At 39.9% G+C, this 19,846-nt stretch overlaps 1 protein-coding gene across 1 annotated transcript; it reads right to left on the bottom strand.

The window, feature by feature from the left end:
- Nucleotides 1-6,145: 6,145 nt before the first annotated feature.
- Nucleotides 6,146-9,273, bottom strand: LOC149024254 (uncharacterized). Its single transcript, XM_089143444.1, has 6 exons — nucleotides 9,026-9,273; nucleotides 8,733-8,924; nucleotides 6,875-7,614; nucleotides 6,624-6,754; nucleotides 6,467-6,520; nucleotides 6,146-6,349 (listed from the first exon to the last, which is right to left on the bottom strand). Exons 1-6 carry the CDS (start codon nucleotides 9,271-9,273, stop codon nucleotides 6,146-6,148), a joined length of 1,569 nt encoding a protein of 522 aa, XP_088999570.1.
- Between the last annotated feature and the right edge of the window lie 10,573 nt (nucleotides 9,274-19,846).

Genomic DNA, 19,846 nt, shown 5'->3' with positions numbered 1-19,846 from the left:
CAAATGGTGAAGATTCGATCGCCTTTGGCGAAGAAGATGAAAGAGGCGTTTGTTTACCTCATGATGATGCCATAGTCATCAAGGTAGAGATTGCATGCCGAGAAGTGCATAGAGTGTTAGTTGACACCGGGTCTGCTGTAGACCTATTATCTTATGAAGTGTATCAGAAGCTTAAGGTGGATGAAGACTTGATGGAGCCATCATCCACGCACTTATATGGCTTTGTAGGATCGTTTGCAATAGCAGAAGGATCGGTCCATTTAGACCTATCGATTGGAAGTTTTCCCAAGGAGGCCACCGTTTGAGTAAATTTTTTGGTAGTTCGAGAGCTCCCGGCCTACAACGTCATCCTCGGGCGACCATCCTTGTCAAAGCTAGGTGCTATCATTTCTACGAAGCACCTGAAGATAAAATTCCCGACAGAGATGGGAATCGGTCAAGTTTCATCGGACCAGAGGATTTCTCGGCAATGCTATGTCGCATATCTGAAGGACAAGGAGGGTCCAAGAAAGGTGACTGCGCTACCAATCGAAGTACGGGATGATCGGGAAGAAGCAGAAATGCAAAGGCTCGAACCAGTAGAAAAGCTGGAGCAAATCCAGTTGTATCCCGATAATGAAAAAAGAGTTACTTATATCGGATCCGAGCAGCTGGAAGAGTTCAAGGGGGAGTTGAAGTCTTTTCTTCAACAAAATAGCAACGTGTTCGCATGGTCTGCCGAAGACATGCCAGGAATTGATCGAAATGTTGCAGAGCACAAACTCTAGATAGATCCAAAGGTGAAACCAGTTATCCCGAAAAGGAGAAATTTCTCCATAGAAAAATACGAAGCCGTTCGGGGTGAAGTTGAAAAACTGAAGAGTTCTGGTTTCATTGAACCAATTAAATGCCCAATCTGGTTGGCCAACTTGGTAATGGTCAAAAAGGCAAACGGGAAGTGGAGGATGTGCACAGATTACACAGACCTCAACAAAGCTTGTCCTAAAGATTGTTACCTGTTGCCCAAGATTGACCTCTTGATAGATGCAACTGCAGGTTATGAAACTTTGAGTTTCATGGATGCCTACTTAGGGTATAATCATATCCTCATGAATAAAGAGGATGAAAAGTTTACGGCTTTCATGACTAATCGTGAAAGCTTTTATTATAAAGTCATGTCGTTTGGCCTGAAGAATGCAGGGGCTACTTACTAGAGGGCCGTCAACAAAATATTCAAGGACTTAATCGGGAAAAATGTCGAAGCTTATGTTGACGATATGCTAGTAAAAAGCATTGCAAGGGCAAAGCATATTGCAGATTTAACGAAGTATTCTCAAGAACTGCGAAAATACCAAATGAAGTTGAATCCGGAAAAATGTGCCTTCGGAGTTTCTTCGGGCAAATTCTTGGGCTTCATGGTATCACAAAGGGGTATTGAGGCTAATCCAGTCAAAATACAGGCTTTGATTGATATGGAAGCCCCCAAAACTGTTCGGGATGTGCAGTGCTTGACGGGGAGAATAGCCGCTCTAAACCGTTTCATCTCACATATTATTTCATATGTGTAGTGTTGTAGACCTATTGAGTTTTTCTTGTTGATCCTAAATTATTGATATAAAAATATATGGATGATGTTGAATTAAATTACTCCTTTTATTTTATGTTGCTTACTAGGATTGCGGGTTCACCATTGCCCTAGTGATCTTATGTGATTGCTTAGATTGTGATTGGGAATGGGGAATGCCCTTTTGGCATTTCTATCATAGGACACTAGAGGAGGCGCTATGGGACACACTCCTACGGTGCCCTTGGCGTTTTCCTTGATTACTGATTGACATACCTAGGGCATGTCTAGAAATGTTGGTTAGGTGACCTCATAAGTATTATTACCCTTTCGGCTGGGGTATTGAAGCTAATAAACCCGTGATGTTAGTGACTAGGTCTTGTGTGTCAAGCATGCCCACTATCATTCTAGAGAGGCAGTGTTGCATATAATAGATAAGGGCTCATGGGTGCTCAAGACCAGTAACCAACCTGTGAGAGGACATGGAGAGCATCATGTCCATTATATGTGGATGACCACAAGGTTAAGGAATGGGGTCCAATAGATGCCTCCCGTTGAGGATTCTATTCATAGGTGGGAAAGTATTGAATCAACAGGGTAGGCATGAGGGGAGATATTGGATACTGAACCGAATTGGTTGATGCCATAGGGGAAGTATCTAGACCACACGTAGTACGAGACCGTATGACTTTGCATTGGGTCTAGGATTATCCTAGACATGCGCTAGATCTTATACCAATGGTGATGTGAGAGAGTGGTGACCTAATCCCCAACCATGGCTTGACAGGACTTTACCCAACAACCGCAGAGAACCCAACAGACGTGCTTGAGTGCTGTAGGGAAGAGTGACTGAGACCATCCAAAGAAGACTGGTGTATGACTTAATGCGTGTCTACCATAAAGACTTCATGATAGAGTTAGGAGCATAATAGCATAATCATTCATATATCATATCATTATCATTAATTACATTATCGATATTAATGTTATATGTGTGGTGTGGAATCTTGTGAATGAATGCATGATATAATGTTGAGTTGACCTCACTGAGTTCTGTTAAACTCATTCTTTTTTAAATGTCTTTTTCTATTAGATTATACTGTAGGTTACGAGGACTTCTTCCAAATGGAGGATTCGTTGCCGACAGATCTTCTTGAAGGAGTGACCGAATTAGAAGTGGACTCGTATGGAGCTTCATGCCAGTGTTAAGACTGTTATTATGGAATTGGATCCCATTAGAGAATTAGTTTAGTTTAGTTTTCGTTGTGATGAAAATTATCCTTTTTCTTTTTAAAACTCTGATGTTATAACTTGTGATTTGAGGTAATGGATGATTGTAAGTTTGTAACCATTATTTCAGTTTTGCTAACTTTATATGAGAAACTTGATTTATTCTTGTTCGTTTGATTTTACTATGTCATATGTTGTATGGAATTGTCACTGAACCTAGGTCTTGCGGTGTATCACCCTCACGTGTATTCGGGTATGTGGATCTGGTTGGGTGGGTATGATAGTCTTAGTATACTATTCTAGAGTTTCCCTTAAAATTTCGGAGTGTTTCGAATCCCGGAAGTTGAGTTTCGGAAAAAAATTGGGGTTTCTGTCCCTACAGAACCCTGTTGGTCGATCACCTAACCGACCCACCTAACTAACCAACAGAGCAGTGACAACAAGGTTGGTCTGTTTTGGTCCGTTGCACTTCCAATCTTCTAGGGTTTGTTCATAATGCTTAACCTATGTTTGTTTAGGGTTTATTTTCTAACTTTGGATATATCCTCATTCTTTTCTCCGGAATTCTTCGAAGTTAAATAAGGTAAGGATGTTTGTTCCCTAACCTAAAATACATGTTTGCTTGTATTTGATTTGGATTGCATGATCAGACTACTACTGTTCGTATAATTTTCTTATAATTATATTGCTGTTGTAATTACTATAACTACAGTAGGACCTGCTCATGTAATTCAATTGTTATTTTGATCATGTATGATCGGTTATTTCCCTATGTATTGATTTATCAGTTGTGTTTATGAATGACTGATTTGGAATGCGATTGCTTAAGTATAATTTGGAATGGGGAATATCCTTTTGATGTTTCTGCCTTTGGACATCAGTGGAGGTGGTATGGGACGCTTTCTTATGGTGCCCTTTAACTCTTTCCTTGATTATTGATTGACATACCTAGGGCTTATCTAGCAGTGTTTGGCTAGGTTTACCCTGTTATATCAAACCCGATTCGGAAGGGAATTGAGACCGAGTAACCCATGGCAGCAATGGGGATTTGTGGGCGCTCAAGACCAGTAACCAACCTGTGAGAGGACGTGAATCACATTGTGGGGGCCATCCATTGGTAGGGTTGCAGTACTGGACTTGGGCACATGGGCACTCAAGACCGGTAACCAACCTGTGAGAGGACATGAGAGTTTCCCGTTTACTATTTGTGGATGACCAATAGGGTTGATGAGTCAGTAGTCCGAGTTGGTTGTAGCCATAGGATATGCTGACTCTAGTGGGAAGGATACTAGAAAGGATCGCGAGAGGCGAAGAATGGAAGTATCTAACCCTTACTTGATATAACTAAGTAGAAGACTTGCATTGGGCTAAGTTTAACCCTGACATGCGCCAATACTTAGACCAATGGTGATGTGAGAAAGCAGTGACCTAAGCCCCAGCCATGGAATGTCTGAGAGGGATGCAGGGCCCAATAATCACCGGAGAATCCAAGATACCGAGATGGTTGAGGGAGAGTGATTTGAGACCTACCCAGAGGAGTATGGTGCTATGACTTAAAGCATGTCTCCACTAGATGTGAAATCCAGCCCAAACCTAGCTAGGACACCCTATCTGTTTTGGGTGAAGAAAGGTTTGTTTAATGTTTGACCTTGAAGTTTGACCTTGATAACAGTGTTGCTATCCTTGAAAGTCTTAGGAAGTCATGTCCATGGTAGAAAATTTGAGGGAAACTCAAGTTTCGACCGGGTGAAAAAGGGAAACTTAGGTGGAAACTTGGGAAATTTCGAGGAAATTGAGGACTTTTCCGTACAAGTTTCGACAAGTTTTAGAGACTATTTTGCAGTGGGATTCTGTATTTAAGCTAATTAGTGTATAAAGAACACATTGGCACATGCATATTAGTAAAAAAATCAATGTAAATATGTCATTCAAATTACATAACATTAATGTAAAGATGACCGAGAAGTACACAATAAAGTTAACTATACTTAAGCAAATAAGTATCACATTCAACATATAACTTCTAAGTTCTAAATTTTAAGGTCAATTCAAAACATCAAATAAACTCTTAAACATCAGATACAATGTAACTAGTAATAAAAATAAAATGGGAAGTACAACTCACTAAATCAGTGCCAATAGGAGTGCCTCGGTGGATCCATCCCGTGAATTGAGTAGTACTGTGCTTGTGACATCCTCTCCTCTGACCAATGGACATAGACATCCAATGACATGTGATGCCTATGGTTGTCGAGGTAATCAACAACTGCAGCTCTATAGGTCTGGTCATCAACATGCATAAGATATCTGATATGAGGGAATGCATAATAAGGATAGGGAAGTCCTTCTTGATTAATCTCAGGGGATATGGGTTGGGGTTGCACGCCGAAGTTCTGCTCCACAAACATTTGTGCCCCTGGATCAACATCTGTATAAGTTGTACCCCTATGCACATATACCGTCCTCCCATCAGACGCTGGATAATACATCCTACCATGTTCCACTTCCACTACTCTATGTCCCCTATAATCCTGAGGAAACCCCTGACCATAAGATGCACTACTATAAGTCCCAGAAGAAGATGCAGCACCGCTCTCGTACGAGTGGGGATCAGCTGTTGCCGGTGTCCAGTATCCGGCAGTGGAGCCTCTTGACTCATGTAGACTCATAGATCCCATGGAGCCAGCCAAGCTATTCACATCAGTGGGATTGTAAGACTCGTACGATGAAGTGTCATCCTCATACCCATGTCCATGGTGCTTCCCTTTCCCTTTCCCTTTCCCCTTCCGGCTGCAAGTGGAACTACGACCTGCACCATGGTCGACATCCTGGTAGCGTGGGTGAACTGACTCTCCCCCGTGAACCTTAATGGCCTTCCATGTCCCTGACTCTCAACTGTTGGCTCTGGTGGTGGTGGCGGTGGTCTCTCCCGTGGTTCAGCTGAATCCTAATCAACTGGCCCATCACGATCATCATCATCATCACTCCCACTACCAAGTCCATCATCATCATCATCGCCTGCATCATCCTGTGCCTGACTAGTGGGTGGTTCAGTAATATCATCATCATCATCATTTGACCATATAATATTATGCTCACTAACACTGGATGCATCGGGGTGTGGTACAAAGGGATAGTTAGGCTCGGTGTGCACTCTCCCCTCTATGGCCAAGAACTCATTCACATCATCTCCCATCTGTCTTGCAATTTGACTGCTGGGTCGACCTCCTGCCTCATCCAACAATGGCTCTCTGACCCACTTAAATAGGGGGTACTCCTCCTCCTCCTCATCTATGGCAAGGATGTCAGCCAACTCAATCTTGTCCCCATTACCTTGCTCTTGACCTAACCTAATGTGCTCCTCTCTCAACCTCAATTATAGTGAACATATACAAGATCCTCCAGCTGCTTCACCCCCAAACGGTTCCGCCTCTTAGAATGTATCAGATTGAATGTGCTCCAGTTATGCTCGCAGCCGGTGGCAGAAGATGTCTGGGAGAGCACTCTAACTGTTATCTTAATCAAGTACTCGGAGTCTAACCCGTACTGCTGAGTGGTACTGCAGCCACCACTCAGCTGCAAGAAACATAACCAACCAAATTAATAATAGTAAAAATAAATTGTGTCAAAAACTCAAATTGAGTATCTAAGACTTAGACTAACTAACTAACTAGGAGTGATGTTCTCCCTAGCCTGAATAGCGACTGGGCGACCATAGGTACCAGTAGCATCTCTAAAAGCCTTTGACTGCAATAAATAATTACGAAGTTAGAATTAAAAACAAGAATTTATCTTAATTCTTAAGTACTAGACTACTAGTCATCTCACAAGTCACAACTCACAATCTTACCTCATTATTAATTAATGTTTGTTTTGTCGCATCCGGTTCCAACCTTTCCACTACTTCATGGACTGCCCGGATCAAATTTGTCCTCATCCCAAGTTCTCTACTGTAGTGGTACATGGGGTTCAAATAATAGGCTATCAAACAAGCCAACAAATGAGATGGTAAGAAACTACAAAACTACATAATAAGTATTACGTTATTAACAATTAAGTATTTAAGTAATAACTTGAAAATTTTAATAACTTTCAACTCACCAGCCAAATGCAATGGATGTTTCAACTGCCTTTCCCACCTTTCTTGGATGATGTCAAGGAATTTCTGGTTGCCCTTAGGATAGACTTTCCTAACCATCTCCTTCATCATCTCAACTGCAGCCCATATATGTGGTAAAGTTGGTTTCCTTTGTTGATCTACCAACTTCAAGACTGTCACCACAGGGTCTAGAAGCTTTATAACAACTCTTAGATTTGCCCAAAAGGTATCACTGGATATGGTAGCCCGTGCTGCTCTTCCTGCCAGTGATTCTGATTGGGGCCAAGCAAACCACTCTTTAGATGCAAACATAGCACGTAGTTGGGTTTTCTTCTTCTGAAAACTCTTCAAGGAAATCCAATTTGTAGCAAATCTTGTGACCCCAGGCCTCACCAAGTCACCACCACATGTCCTCCTCAACATATCCAAAGAAAATCCATGGTTATATACGAATGTGGTCACATTTTGAGCCCACTGAACCACGTTCTTCACAAATTTGACTTGCCCCATGTCTTTTAGCATCAAATCAATACAATGTGCCGCACAAGGAGTCCAAAAGAGCCTATACCTAGGATCCTCCATCAACTTCATCCCAGCCTTCTTGAAATTGGCGCCATTATCATTCACAACTTGCACCACGTGCTTGACTCCAACCTCTTTCACCACATTCTTCAACAACCCATATATGTATTTTGCATCCTTCTTGTGACTGGATGCATCAACAGACTTGAGGAACACCATCCTCCCATCACAATTCAACATAAAATTGATGATAGACTATCTAGTGGGACCAATCCAACCATCACACATCCAATGGCGGAGCCACTAAGGGACCGGGGGGGCCCGGATTTTTCAAAATTTACTATAATTGCTTTAATGTTTTTATATTTTATGTTAATTTCCTTATTTTTTTTCCACTTTTTTCTCTTCTCACATGTGAAATATCACTATTTGGCCCCCCCCCCTAAATATTGAGAATAATTTTTAAAGGTAAAATAATGGGTATAAATGTCATCCCTAGTTAAAAATTAACTCCTCATGCCGATTTATTCTCCCTTTCTTCTCTCTCACATCTTTCTTCCTATTTATTCTCCTCTGTTTTTATAAACGCGGGTTAAAGAAATATTTGGAAAAAAAATCTTATTAGATATTCAAAATGTCATTTCTAGTTATAAACTAACTCCTCAATCCCTATTTATTCTCTCATATCTCCTCTCGCCTCTTTTCTTCTTATTTATTCTCTTCCGTTTCTTTCTTTCTATTTTTTTGGGTATAATTCTTTATTCCTATTTATTCTTCCCTTTCTATAAGCGTGGGTTAATGAAATTTTGGGAAAAAATCTTCTCCACAATTAGGTACTCTTTCTCTTTTTTTTTTTTCTTCTTTTTTATTTGATTTTTTATTTTTTGTTTCTTTATTTCTTCTCCAATTTTTGTTATTTGATTTTATATTGTGAATAAATTGTCTATAGTTTGTAAAGTAACTAACTACCATTGGTTTGCATCTCTTATCTAAAAAAAAAAAAAAATTAGTTTGCATCAGACTTTTTAGGTTGAAGTCATGTATATATATATATATATATATATATATATATATACCTGATGCTTTAATTTACCTATATCTTGTTGAAAAAATTATCATTATCAATAATTTACCTATTTTTATCAAATATGTGTGGGCCCCACAAAATATATGTGGATTTATTTTGTAATATAATAAATAATTCATAGTGGGACCCCCAATGGGTCTTATAAGGGCCCACACAATAGGTGTAGCTAAAAAGCATTAGTGATTTCCCAATCTGGACTTCTATTCTTCGGCCCCCCCCCCATATTAAATTCTGGCTCCGCCCTTGCACACATCACTGTCACCCCATAGTGCATCCACATCAGCTTAAGGCCATCAATGTAGGCTTTCAAGTCTTCCTTATGCCGTGGGAGATATACATTATATATCTCATATGGGGTTGGCCCAACCACCCCACGTCCAGCACCATTGATCTCATCCACCATCGCCGCATAATAAGGCCCCTGTGCAGCATTTGCAGGAACACTGTGATATAATGCCCACTTAGAAAAGGCCATCCCCACCTTCTCCTTCACATTACCCCACATATGCTTAATTTCTTCTGTTTTGACTGTGGCCTCGCAAACAAGTCAGGATCAGTGCGTAGTATCTGCACATCAGGATCGGCCTCAATGGGTCTAGAAGCAACAGATGTGGCACTAGGTCGTGATCGTGGGGCCCATGGTAATGGAATTGACTCTCTGCTACTCTGGCTCCTCCTCATACTAGAGTTGCCTCCACTTGCCCTCCCAACATCTGGATCTCTAGATGACCCTGCACCCACGGCCCTCTGTGTCCTCCTGATCTCATCGAGTCTATAAGACTCCCTACTCATACTGAGTACTCTCTCCATCTCTGCCTCTGGGATGATGCATCACCTGGATCTGGATCCACATTTGTCTCTCCCACCTCCACCACCTCTACGCATGCTGCCTCAAACTGATCCCTCTTTGCTTTCTTTTGTGCCCTCTTCTCTTGCCCTCCTTTCACATATTTTTCCATTGCCACTTTAACTTCATAAGGGACATTGGGGCATCCAACCACATTGCGGTCTCCTCCTGCTAGATGGATCTTTAGTCTAGTGGCCCCACCTGATCCAATCTTTTTCAAACAATATTTACACTCTGACTTTTTCCTATCATCTGTCAAAGGCTTACCATGCTGCCAAGCTATGTCGGACATCGTGTTTCTATCTGAATCTCCAACCCAAAACTCAAAAGCTTGTTCCTAAATCTGAATTCTTGATACAAACATACATAATAATCACCGTTAAAATAGAAACCCAACACTTTAATTTTAATCAAAGCATTAATACTTTAACATCTAAATACAAAAAGTAAGAAAAATTCTTCAATTTAAGCTTGCGCTATAATGGAACAACAATAGAGAAGAGAGAACAAGAGATATCTATTTTGGAAAATGTAGGTATAAATATAATCATAGCTTCTCAGCCACATCCAAGAAAGGTATTTAAGGAAAACAAAAAGTGAACTTTCTATCTTTTATATTGGTTTTTGTTTAAATAAGTAAGCTACGTACTGTGGTACAAGATCCTAGTTGAAAGAAATAAAAGCTTACTAAAACAGAATATTATGTTACTGCAACTCTACAAGTGTAATTTTGTAAACTGAAATACTTTAATGGCATTTTTAATATGCTTGGATCAGTGCTTCTTCAGGGCTTAGAGGGCAATGGCATATTTCATTAACAAGTTCTGCATCTCATATGTAAACTTGTATCCAAGTTCTGCATCTCATTAACAAATACCACCTATTCTCATCAATATCATATATAAGATCCAAGAGTCCACACTCCACCCACACTATCTAATTGCAAGGCCAAAAAAATTTTGGATCAAAATTCTGACATCCAACTTGAACATATTCCCTCTATTAAGCATGCTAAAGATTTAATTTCTTGAAAGTTGTAAATGGAATACATGAGCCAAGCAGCTTGCAAGACTGGATACTAAAAACACAAGAGTTTCAAGGGGAAAGAAGAGAAGCAAGGAAATGAAGCTAAAAACCCAAGGAAATGAAGCTAAAAGCCCACCAAGTCACCAACAAAACTACTGTTCACTAAACCATTCAAAGCTAGGTTACCTTCCAATAGAGCTTCAAACTTTGAAATAATCCACCAACAAGTACCAATTTCACCAAAGGAGTGCTTGAATCAACTTGAAATCATGCAAAACCATGAAAAATGGTCAAAAAATGGTCGAAAAATGAAGATCGAAACTCCCTGCTCCGCCTACATTTCCCAATTGAAACTCTCGATCAAAGACGGAGACTTTTTTATAACATTGAACCGGCTGGTTCAGCCGGTTCACTTAAATTAAAACTAGGTTTCGAGGTTCGATCGAAACTTGCGAGGTTTCGAGGTTCGATCGAAACTTGCGAGGTTTCGAGGTTCGATCGAAACTTGCGAAGTTTCGATCGAAACCCTCGAATTTTTGCAAGTTTCCCAGCCGGTTCAAACTGGCTCACCCATATTTTGACCCAGTAGGGAAATTTTGACGGTTTCAACCGAAACCGAGGACTTTTTTTCGTCCTCACTTGGTTTTGTTTCGGTTTTTCAAAAGTTGCAAAATTTCGGTCGAAATTTCGCAAGTTTCGACCGAATTTTGTACCATGGTCATGTCAGACCTTTCCCTTAGGGTTGATCCAATGTCCCGAAGTGAAGGAAGTGGTCTTTGTGGGCCCTCTCAGTGGAAGACATGGTATTTAATCCGAAATCCATGGAGTTTGATGATGGTGCTCCATACTTGGAAGCATTGTCAGTGTTTGATAAGAAACTGCACCTTGATGATTAAGAGCTTAGTTGATGGACCTAAAACCCATTTGGACATGGTTTGAAGGTGCCCCTATGTGCTAGGAAGGTTGTTTGATGAGTTGGGAGAAGCTCATGTGAATTTGATGAAGTTTGGGCCTTGATATCCCTAATTTTGGCCTTACTGACATGCTTGGTCGATTGGGTGGTAGACTGGGCCAGCCGACCAACCAATCAACCAACAGGGTGTTTGAATCCGAGAAAATCTTATGTTTAGGGTTTTTAGTGCTCTATTTAAGTAGACTTTGTGTTCAAAATCACGAAGGAGAGGCTTTGAGAGAGGCTTCCCACGTTCACAATAGACTTTGTGTCCCTTAGCCCCTTTTGTTTCTAAAACCTATTGTGAACGTGGGAAGCCTCTCTCAAAGCCTCTCCTTCGTGATTTTGAAGAACCCTTGCAAGACCTAAAGTTGCTCCTCTCTTGTTCATCTTCAAGGTTGGTATTCTACCTCTTTCTTCTCTAATCTCTTCTCTCTACTGTTCTAGTTCATTGTTTTGATTGTGGAGAAGGTGTTACACTACTGTAACTACCTATTCTTTGATATTCTTGTGTCTTAGAGTGAACCCCCATTCACTCTATGCATTCCTTGAAGCCATATGGTGAATCTCCTTGATTTTCCTTGTTTCTAAATTGGTTTTGATAGCATGATTCTTTCTTACTGTATTTTTTTCCTTTCTAATCAGTATTAGACGTTCTTATTGGTTTTCATTGCTGATCTACTGTATTCAATGTCTTTGAATGAATCTCCATTCATTCCATTGATGCTATGACCTTCATACTTGAATTCTTAACCATGGTTATATGATATCTTCATGATCAATTATTTAATCTGATTTCTCTAGCATATTAGATATGGATTCATGTTAGTATTCATCTCTAATCTATTGCTAATGATCCTCTTGAGTGAATCCTTAATTCTCTTTTGTAGCCATGGTTGTTTTCATTGAAAACAATGTTTTTGATCAAAATAGAAAGTCATGTTTCCAAATTAGAAAGTCCTTGATTTTGATCATGAATGGTGTCTAATCCAAGCTAGATAGTCTTAGTATGTTTATGTGGAGCTTCCCTTCGAATTTTGGATCAATCGGACTTCAAACAAAGAAGTTATGATCGATTTAGTGTTTGCTGTCGAAGACTGTTTCAGGTGGTCGATTGGACCAAGCTACCACCCAATCGACCAAGGCAGTCAGCAACTCCAATTTTGCTCTGTTTCGACTCCTATCTCTTGGATTTACTTCTTATGACCTATACATGTTTTGTCAAGCTTGTTTAGGTGATTTTGGATCTGTTCTCTGATCTCTTACTTGAAGATTATAAGTTCGGATTACGAGGTGAGTATTACAACTCACATTATGCCTATTTACATGTCTTATTGTATTATGACTTATGACATGAGTGCATGACCTAGCTACTGATGTTTTATTTTCTGTACATCATGATACTTCTGCAACTACAGTAGCATAATCATATTGTTATTTACATATTGGAATTGATGATATAGTATTGTGAATGTGATTTGGACTATAATATGAATATGAATGTGAATGTGAATGTGATTTGTATGGAATCATGACATGATGTGAATGCCTAGGTTGTGGTTGTGGAATGGGGAATGCCCTATTGGCGTTTCTGTCTTTGGACATTAGTGGAAGTGATATGTGACGCTTTCCTATGGTGCCCCTTGACTCTTTCCCTAACTACTATTTGACATACCTAGGATTGGTCTAGTAGTGTTTGGCTAGGAATACCACTGTTATATCACACCCAATTCGGAAAGGTATTGAGACCGAATGACCTGTAACATCCCCCGTATTTCTAACCCGTAATCCATATTACAGGTCCGAGAACTCGAAGGTCTAGTCGGATTATTTTGTGGAGTGTCTGGATAGAAGTCCACGATCCATATCTAGAACCCATGGATCTGGATTCTCTTGTTGAAGAATCTGCCTTACTGGGAAGTTGGATCTCTGGTAGAAGGCAAGTGGTGTTTGGAGATGTCCGGAATGAAGGTAAGACCTCTCCCATGTGTTGTTTAGGTCTAAGTTGTGTTTGGGTTTCAACCCCCTGAGCAAAGCACCCTTGTATAGCAATATACTTGGGGGTGGTTGCTAGTGACGGTTGATTAAACCAGGCGACCGCCTGGTTCTGCTTGCAGGAAAATGCCCTATTTTGCCCCCTGTTCGTTATAAATAGCATCTCTCGCCCTATTAACGTATTATTATGTTCAGGATTGCTATTTTGGTCGATTAGGCAGCAGTGGAAATGTGCTAGAAGGTGGGCGAAGTGCTATTAATGATATGGAGCCTTTTCTCTTCTATTCTTGGTGATTCTGGTTAAGGTAATGAATCTCCATCTGCAATTCTCTTCTTTTTAACCTCTAATTGATATGAACCCATCCCCATTTTGCTAGTGGTTACCCAATTTATTAGTTGTATCTCCCTTTTCAATGTTCTTGATGAGATCCTGTCCAGAAACGAATCCCTGCATTGGTTAATGGATGGATCTAATCAAGGGGAATGATTTGGGTATTAAATCTTTGTTAATTTTAGGGTTTCTTGTTACCCCTTTGTTCTAGAGCTTTTAAGATTGAAATTCGGAATAAGATCATCCCAAAACGGATTGAAATCGGATGATAAAAAGTCTGATTTTCGGAGTTGGAAACTGCCTGAAACAGGGGTGGTCGCTTGTGGAGGTCGCTTAACCTAAGCAACCGCCACTAGTGACCGGCTGGTTTCCAGTAACTGTGTAGGTTTGATTTTGGATTTGTTTTGACTCTTGACTCTTATACATTCTTGTAACCCTGTATATAGGTGTCCTCTGTTTCTACTTAAAGTTTTATAATTGTATTTGGATTGCAATTTGAAGGACTTCTACTAAATTACAGGTAAGGAAATGCATTCTTATTTACATATACATAATGATTCAGTTGTTCTATTTACTATTCTTTGATCATGTAACTTGCTATAATTGTATAAAGCATGTGAATCTTATTGTACACTTGCTGTTTGTGGTGTTCCTTGATGTACTTCATCTTTTATAATATTGCACAACTGTTCATGGTATGATAAAGAGTGATGTAGTGTAGTTGTGATGGAAGGGGTATTTCATTGGGATATCTTGGCTGGAGATATCAGAGGGCTGTGGTATGGGACACATGCTCACTGATGCCTCTAGCACTATCATGATTACTAGATGACATACCTAGGAGAGTCTAGAATTGCATGGCTAGGTACCCCACATACTATTACCCTTTCGGCAAGGGAATTGAAGCCGAGTGACCCGTGACAATGGTGACGTGACTCTATTTCATCTTACAGCGGTAACCAGTCCGTGCGGAGACTCAGTGGTCCACTATTGGTCATGCAATGGTAGGGTTGCATATGTTAGGGTAGGGCTCATGGACGTCCAAGGAGAGGACCGGGTGTCTTGAGGAGTCATGAGAGCATCCGCCCCAATAATATGTGGATGACCATAGGGTTAAGGAGTGGAGTCCAACAGCGGTAGCCAGTCCGTGAGGGTTCTCACTCCTAGGTTGCGAAGGATACTGAACCGAGTTGGTTGGTGCCATAGGGGAAGTATCTGGACTTCATATAGTATGTTACCATTATGACTTGCATTGGATTAGAAACCCTGACATGCGCCAGTACTCATTGCCAATGGTCGTGGTGAGAAAGTGTTGACTTATCCCCAGCTATGGTTTGAGAGCCAGTGTGGACTTACCCCTTTGCCCAGGATCCCTACAGAGGTAACCAGTCCTTGCCAGATCAGAGTGATTAGACCTACCTAGAGGAGGGCTGGTGTATATCTTAAAGCATGTCAGCTGATAGAGACTTGCATAGTTAGATCTTAGTAGCATTCATATTTCTGCTTATCATCCATATCATTTAATGTATGCATTCGTGGATTGTCTTGACATATATATAAGAATTGTCTGTTCCTTACTGAGTTCGTCAGAACTCATTCCTTTCATTGTATATATTATATGAGTTGTACAGATGGTGGCACAACGTCGGAAGTTGGAGATGATTCATATGAAAGAGCCTTCTTGTATGAAGCTGATGTGGCACAGACAGTGGTTCATGAACTTGCAAGCATGAAGCCTCCTGAAGATGCTTGGTGTGCGCTTTTAGCACCCATTGATGGCCAACGAAGACAGAGTGCCAGGATTTTGATGATCGTATGGAGAAAGATTGGAGTACCCCTTTACTTGCTAATTTAGAAAACCAGTTTTTAGATTTAGAAAAGAAAACCAGAGAGAAGATTATTTATTTTATTTATTTTGCTTCCACTGAACTCGATATTATATTTGATTCTTAATTCTTTCCTTTAATTCTTTCTTGGATATTTATTGGAGTATTTGGACTATTGTAGCCTTTTTATTAATTATTGCACTTATTCTTGCTCTTGATTGTCTATACTTGTGTTTATTATTATTGATGGGTAAGACCGTGGATCCTGTGACGGTTCACTCCCACGGGTTGTCGGGCGGATACTGAGACCGGCGGGTGGGGTGTGACAGAACCGTGGTAGCAATGGGGATTTATGGGCGCTCAAGAGCGGTAACTAACCCGTGAGAGGACATGAATCACATTGTGGGGGCCATTTATTGGTAGGGTTGCAAATAGTAGACTTGGGCTAATGGGCGCTGGAGGTCGGTGAGTTATATCCGTGAGAGGACATGAGAGCTTCCCGTCTATTATTTGTGGATGACCAATAGGGTTGATGAGTCCGTAGTCCAAAAGGGAATACGCTGACTCTAGTGAGAAGGATACCGGAAAGGATCCAGAGAGGGGAGGAATGGACATATTTGGACCTGAGTTGACATAACTAAGTAGAAGACTTGCATTTGGCTAGGCTTTACCTTGGCATACACCAATACTTAAACCAAATGGTGATGTGAGAGAGCGGTGACCTATACCCCAACCATGGATTGTCCGAGAGGGATGAAGGACCCATTGCCAACCGAGGATGAGTGATTTGAGACCTACCCAAAGAAGTATGGTGATATGACTTAAAGCATGTTTGCCAATAAAGACCAGCATACATACATAGAGTTAGAAGCATATTTGCATTTATTGTTTCATATCATTGCATATATGGTTGCTTGTGAATGCATGTGAAGATGCTTATTGTGTTTGGATTACTTGCTAAGTTCTTTTGAGCTTACCCTTCGGGGGACTTGTTTTTAGATGATATTGCAGGACCGAAAGAGAACTCGTGCCCCAGCACGAAGGACATTTCCATACATGGTACAGCTCCAGATGTCCTTGGACAGGGTAATGAACAGCGAGGCAGCCAACACTTAGATTTGGACTGCGTTGATGGCTCCCATTGACGGCAGCCGACATCGTCTTATTCACCGATGGGATCGTGCACTAGATGCTGATCTGAAGCTTCAAGAGCATAACTCAAAGGTGAAGAAGATGAAAACTGAAGAAGAAGAAGAGCCGACTAAAGATGTGGATTAGATTCTCTTATTTCGTCTAGACTTTTACTTTACTTGTATTAGTTTAGAGTTTAACCTTAGATTGCGATCTACCGTCTGCATATGTAGTGAAGTATATTTCCGCTATACTCTACAGTTGTCTTTTGATTTGGTATCTTGTTATTCTGCACTCTGATATTCTTTTGTGATCCTTCTGAGATCCTTTCTTGACTTCTATTATTAATTTATTGGAATATAATGATTTGTTCTTGCTTTTTGATTATGTTATTGTGCTAAATGGATATAATCGTTCCTAAACTTGATCTTCGGGGCTGTGGATCACACACTCGGGTATTCCAGATAGGGTACTGGCTGGGTGGATTTTACGGGATGTGACACTAGAGACCAACATACATAGAGTGAGAAGCATACTTGAATGTCTGTCTCATATATCATATTGCATCCTTTATGTTTTGCTATCATGTTATATGAGTTATTGTGAAATGAACTGCCTTGCTAAGTTCTTTTGAATTCACTCATTTTTGCAAACAACTTTGTTAGATCTATCTATAGGTACTAATGACTATAAAGGACAAGCATATAAGATTGCCCCGGATGACTCATACTACTCCCATGGTGCTAACGGTTATGACTATGACTGTGAAGACTACCAAGGTGACGGAGGAGCGTATCAGGATTAGTTGTACTCATGTGCTAGTACAAGGCACTTGGACATTGAGACTTTTACTTTTAGAAGAATTCTTTTTAAGTTCGATGTGATATTAGTTTAGATTTCGTTTACTTCTTTTCCTTACTTTTTTTTGGGAAGCGGTTGTAATCTCCTTTTCAGTTGAGCTACCTTTCCGTTGCTATTGTAGAGTGATTTTCCGCTACACTTTACATTTGATTTATTCTATTTGTATCATTTTTCGCACTCTGAAATATTGTAAACTCTCTTTGAATCTTTTCTTGATTATTCAATTATAATAGTTAAACATTGATTTAGTCGTGTTCTTGATTGTATTATTGTAAATGTGAGAGGTTGGTTTCCTCGAACTGATATTTGGGGTTGTGGATCACACACTCAGGTATGCCAGACAGGGTACCGGCTGGGTGGATGTGACAAATCCAATAGTCTCTATCTAGATGACAAACATCTATCTTCACTTCGAGTTCTTGGACCTACAAGTAAAGTTCCTGGTTAGGATTTTAGGGGATATCATAGTGTGGGACTTTGTTGGTGCAAAGGAACAATGGACTGCTGGAAATGGTGTGAGAAGGTAAATTTCAAGTAGTTCATAGTGGCGGAAAGGGTTTGTTAGATAGGGCTTCAAGGTTTGCCTCAAAAAGTAGCATACTATAATCATGAGGGGGGTTGGGACTTCCCTGTAGTTTGGTTGGACCCTCTAAGATTTGTTCTTCAATCTGCTTCAGCGATTGAATTGGGTGATTTTAGCTCAGTGGATAGGTGTCATTAGGAGTTGGAATCTAATGGTATTTTCTCCATCAAGTTAGTATGGAATTGCCTTAAGACACAAGTACACGAAAGTGGAGTGGCATAAGGCTATTTGGAGTGTCAACTTGCGACCCTATGAGAGTGTGTTCAGGTGGAAAATGTCATTGGGAAAAACTCCCGATGGATTGAAGGTGCAAGGATGTGACATTGCTTTGGCATGCAAGTGTATTTTTGTGGATCATATGTGGAGTGCATGGACCATCTTTTTGTGCATGGTGGTTTTATTTGGGTGCTCTAGAAAAAATTCTGTGATCTTTGTATCTTTAGATGGGAGCCATGAAAAAATCTGGAGGAGGTGTGGGATTGGTGGCGTAGGAAGGCCACAACCACCTCCTTGGATGGAGAGAAATAGCAAACGGCATTGTGGTTAGTGGCCGAGCCATGCCCCCCCCCCCCCCCGGATTTTTTAAAATTTGAAATACCCCCTATATTTTTCCCTTATTTTTCTCACTTTACATGTGAAATGATAATAATTTAAGATAAAGAGGATGGGTACAGATTTTATTCTTAATCATTATCTAATGGTTATCATTGAATCCCTACTAGTTTTAAGGAATAAAATGTTAAATTCTAATTAAAAACTAACTCACGATCCATGAATTTCTCCCTATTTATTCTCTCATATTTTTATTCCTATTTATTGTCTCATGAATCTCCTATTTTATTCCCTATTTTTCCTAAAACTTTCTCTATAGTTATCAGATATTCACTTTCTATTTCTCAAATTATTCATCTCTTTCTCACACTCACGATTTTTTCTAGTATTCTTTTCATAAAGCATAATTAATTTTTTATTTTATTTTTATTTCATTGTTCTTTCCTTCTCCTAAAATTTGATTCTACCCTTAAACTTTCTGCTAAAATTTCATTTCCTATTAATGGAAATTTAAATATTTTCGATTCCTACTAATAGCAATTTAAATTTTAAGTTTTATTAGTTTTTTTTTTTTTGTACAAAGGGGCTTTATTAAGCCAGGGGATGGAGATATTAATATGCCTCAGCGAACCCACAACCTCTTCACTAATAGGTGTTGGTTTCAACCACTAGAACAGCTCTATGTTGGCTAAGTTTTATTAGTTGGATGTTTAAATTTCTACCATTAATATTATTATATTTAATCATAATCATTGAATTTTTTTAGTTAATTTATGATAAATTGAGTGTTTATCCTATATTTAATTAATAGAATTCAAATATATCTTTTTTCCTATAATTTCTCCCACAATTTCTTACCTACATTTTTCTTTCATGATTTTTTAAATTTTTCTCCCACAATTTTAGCCCCTATGTTTTATTTTAATATATTAATATTCTGAGATGGGACCCACTTTGGCCCACGTAATATGTATGGTGAAAAGACAATAATGCTCATTCCACAGAGATGCGATCCACACTCATTATTCGGCCTCCAATGTTCAATCCTGGCTCGCCCCTAATTGTGGTGTAGGTAAAGGGGAGGGCTGTGTGTTTAAATCGGTCCTCTTTGAGCTCTAGTTGGAGACCTATATGGTGGATGGGGGATTGGGAGGAGAAGACCTAGAGGTGCTTTCAAGGGCTGCAATACATGTGAATGTGAAGCCAAGTTGTTGTCCCAAAGGAAGTGGTTTGGAAACATCCTAAGGTGGGATAGATGGTT

The sequence above is a fragment of the Hakea prostrata genome, chromosome 2, assembly GCF_041222555.1.
Source record: "Hakea prostrata isolate BN-2017 chromosome 2, UWA_Hpros_2, whole genome shotgun sequence".
Taxonomy (NCBI): Eukaryota; Viridiplantae; Streptophyta; class Magnoliopsida; order Proteales; family Proteaceae; genus Hakea; species Hakea prostrata.
This window is presented reverse-complemented; position numbering and strand designations above follow the sequence as displayed.

Excerpts from the sequence above, each read along its gene's own strand:
- LOC149024254 (XM_089143444.1), bottom strand. The coding sequence starts at position 9,273 with ATGAGTAGGGAGTCTTATAGACTCGATGAGATCAGGAGGACACAGAGG. Across the intron at positions 6,521-6,623 it reads AAACATTAATTAATAATGAG|TCAAAGGCTTTTAGAGATGC; the intron begins GTAAGATTGTGA and ends TATTTATTGCAG. Across the intron at positions 6,350-6,466 it reads GTCGCCCAGTCGCTATTCAG|CTGAGTGGTGGCTGCAGTAC; the intron begins GCTAGGGAGAAC and ends TGTTTCTTGCAG.